Source organism: Eutrema salsugineum, unplaced genomic scaffold (genome assembly GCF_000478725.1).
Source record: "Eutrema salsugineum unplaced genomic scaffold, Eutsalg1_0 scaffold_2, whole genome shotgun sequence".
Classification (NCBI taxonomy): Eukaryota; Viridiplantae; Streptophyta; class Magnoliopsida; order Brassicales; family Brassicaceae; genus Eutrema; species Eutrema salsugineum.
This window is the reverse complement of record NW_006256829.1, coordinates 9,556,455-9,559,597: the sequence shown is the minus strand read 5'-3', so window position 1 is coordinate 9,559,597 and position 3,143 is coordinate 9,556,455. Positions and strand designations below refer to the sequence as shown.

Genomic DNA, 3,143 nt, shown 5'->3' with positions numbered 1-3,143 from the left:
ATGGATTTTGAGTATATTGCCGAAGTGGATGACGATGAGCTTAAGGCAATTGTGGCACAACAATCGGTGATTGGGGTACTGCGCAATGTTGATCTTGAGTTCTGTGAAATTGGATCGGTAAGTTTCACAACTTAAGTTCATAAACATACAAATTATACCTAAGATATATTTTCTTAGCATGAGTAAATTGCTTGCAGGGAATTTATAGATCGCCGATTGGATCCTTGGATGTTAATTTTCACCAAGTCCTCATTGTTGGATATGGATTTGTTGATCAATATGGTAAACCATATTGGATCATCCAGAATTCTTACGGGGAATCATGGGGAGAAGGCGGTTTCGGATACGTGTATCGCCTAATCAAAAGGGGTCGTGGATCAGAGTTTCATGCAGTGGCCTATCCTACGAAGTGTGGCTATCCAAGAAAAAAAGATGGAGTATAATCATGTAAAAGGTGAGAGTTTCAAATTTCTAACATGCAAATGCATTGATATGGAATCAATATTGTTTCTTTTTTTTCTCTCTCAATTTTCTTCTAATCCAACTCACGTTTCTTTTATTCAGGTGTTTGTTGTTTAGAGGGAGCTTCATTAAAGATTCAAGCTTTTTTTTTGGTTTTTGGATATTCAACCTTTATAAAAGATTCAAGCTTTTTTTTTTGTTTTTGGATATTCAAGCTTTATCTGGCTTTCACATCTCTCCCATTTTATACTCTTTTGTTTAGTTTTTTTCTTTCTTTTGCAATAGTGGCATATGCCTTAAAAACCCACTCTAATGATACTAAAGCACCATCATTGCATCACTTTTTTTTGCTCTTTTTACATATTTTTCACATGTGGTTGTTCTTTCCGACAGATTCACTTTCATCGATTAATAATAATTTGTCAAACTCTAAACTATCATCATATTCCATTGACTCTTGGAAGATGATTTTGGGTCGCTTTTAGCCTCTAACTTCAGCAGCAGGGATCCGAGTGAAGGCAACGTTGGGAATGGACCCAGATCCTGGACCCGTTACGGTGCACAATATGGTGGGTAGTCCTGCAAGCACCAAACAACTGAAACAAAAATACCATATATATTGAAAAGAGAAAAGAGAAACAAAAAAAAAAAAAACCCGCACATATGTTTTTTTAATGAATGAATTAAATTATAAGAACAAAAAAACAAATCCACGAACAAGATAAACGAATTGAGAATTATTTAACTCAAAAGGCACTGAAGTTTTTTTAAGAATATGGAAAGAACAAGTTTAAGTCTGTTAAAGGTAACCATTTTTAGTACCTACAAATCAACAAACTCACTGAAACTAAAAACCAAAATAATATCATATGACAAAGAAGTTCGCGATCATCAGTCACATGAATAATATATAATTCAATCTTTTTTATCATCACTCCAAGGAGCACAAATCTTTTCCAGGCCCTTTCCAAGAGAGCATCCGAATCCAGCTTTCTCCTTCTCTGGTGAGACAGGCCGGGCACGCAAAGGCGATTCAGAACTCTTAGATGAGTCAGGACGCAATGGAGAATCAGAACCGTCGTCAGTCTCTTTCTTCTTGGGATGGATGGTGTCGATGACGGCCTCGATCTCTTCCTTGGCTCTCTCGAAAACATCGGGAGCCTTCACTTCATCCACCGGCGTGTTCTCATCGATGTCATCACTCTTCCCATGAGTTTCTTTGTGATGTTGGAAATGACGATGAGGTTTCTCCTTGGAATGGAATAAAGATTTGATCTCTTCCTTTGCTTTTCTTATCATATTCGGTTTTTTCTTTCCATCCTCTGTACATGTAAACCAATGTGAAACAAAAATTGAGTCTTGAACAGAAATTATCACATTTTGTGTCCACGTTCAAATCATAAACAAATGATATTGCTATATTACTCAATCAATTGGGTGGTAACCAAAACCCTGTAAACTCAGTAATAACAAGCGTAGAATTGCTATCCGAAACAAACGTAAAATAATTTGATGCTGAGAGAAAAAATTTGAACCTGATTTCTCGGATTTGAATTCCATCTTATCAGATTCGTCCCTGAAACAGGATTTCTATAACATATTAGCAAAACCCCTGTACACGCTCGCTCACTGATGCTAACATAAGCATTGCAGAATCAAATTGATCGAAATCTTCCTTTGTCAAAGCATTAGACACAGAGAAGCTTTAAGGCTTGTCACAAAAGTGTATCAGAAGAAACAAACCTCGAGCTCTTGTGTTGATGGATAGCTCCAATAACAGCCTCGAACTCCTCTTTTGCTCGTTCAAACATGTTTGGCGCTTTGACTTTACTCTCATCGATATCAGCTAAACACACACACAAAAATTTCGTATAATACATGAGATACTACACAACTTATCCACGGTTCTGTTTAACATTACAGTAACACAACCAACAAGCATAGCTAAGTTCCAAGAACATAAACCATCGTTAATAATGTGGATTAAACACTTGATTGTATGGATTGGCTCCATGAATGGCTGCTAAGAATCTCAAGAGCTAAACGAGATTCATGATGAATTCGAGAAATCTAGATTCCAACATGTATTATTTTCCACCCATGGCAATCAAACGCACAAGAGAAAACAATCATTTGATTTGTCAGATGAATATCCTCAATTAATCACCATTAAACCCCAGAGGCCAGAACTAAATTTGCGATGATAATTAACAAATTCGCTTCTAAGAATCTCAATTCAGAACAAAAAAAAACAGAAGCTCCTCATCAATTTTTAGATTCATACATTTTTCCCTGCTCCTTGGCGATCAATCGCACCATAGGAAAACAACGAATTCTCAAGGTTTTATCTCTTCCAAACTTCCAATTCGAAACAAAATCGAGTCGAAATGGAATAAACACGAGATTAATCGCATCGAATTGATTAAAGCAAAGAACAAATCAACTAAGAGCGAGAGTTATCGCATCGAATATGACTATGAAGAAACATAAACCTCGCGAAGAAATTACCAGAAACTGTGTTAACACCAGTCATCTTCTTGCTTGGATGATGAGAAAATGGGAGAATCGATGGGGCTTAGGGTTTATCTCTTTGAATGTGGAAATCGATTTTCTGGGAATATCCGTTGAAGGAATTTTCCTTGTGCATGATCTCCATAAGGCAACATAGAATTGGTCTATTT

General features: G+C 36.6%; 2 protein-coding genes across 2 annotated transcripts; one reads left to right on the top strand and one right to left on the bottom strand.

The window, feature by feature from the left end:
* On the top strand, positions 1–443 carry LOC18019198 (ervatamin-B). Its single transcript, XM_006401196.1, has 2 exons — positions 1–117; positions 198–443. Exons 1-2 carry the CDS (start codon positions 1–3, stop codon positions 441–443), a joined length of 363 nt encoding a protein of 120 aa, XP_006401259.1.
* Positions 444–1,208: 765 nt separating this feature from the next.
* On the bottom strand, positions 1,209–3,143 carry LOC18019197. The gene is made up of 4 exons (XM_006401195.2): positions 2,971–3,143; positions 2,206–2,308; positions 1,998–2,038; positions 1,209–1,784 (listed from the first exon to the last, which is right to left on the bottom strand). Exons 1-4 carry the CDS (start codon positions 2,993–2,995, stop codon positions 1,378–1,380), a joined length of 576 nt encoding a protein of 191 aa, XP_006401258.1. The 5' UTR covers positions 2,996–3,143; the 3' UTR covers positions 1,209–1,377.

Coding starts and splice junctions, on each gene's coding strand:
- LOC18019198 (XM_006401196.1), top strand. CDS start 1: ATGGATTTTGAGTATATTGCCGAAGTGGATGACGATGAGCTTAAGGCA. Junction 118..197: donor AGTTCTGTGAAATTGGATCG/GTAAGTTTCACA, acceptor AATTGCTTGCAG/GGAATTTATAGATCGCCGAT.
- LOC18019197 (XM_006401195.2), bottom strand. CDS start 2,995: ATGACTGGTGTTAACACAGTTTCTG. Junction 2,309..2,970: donor TGGTGTTAACACAGTTTCTG/GTAATTTCTTCG, acceptor GTGTGTGTTTAG/CTGATATCGATGAGAGTAAA. Junction 1,785..1,997: donor ATTCAAATCCGAGAAATCAG/GTTCAAATTTTT, acceptor TTACATGTACAG/AGGATGGAAAGAAAAAACCG.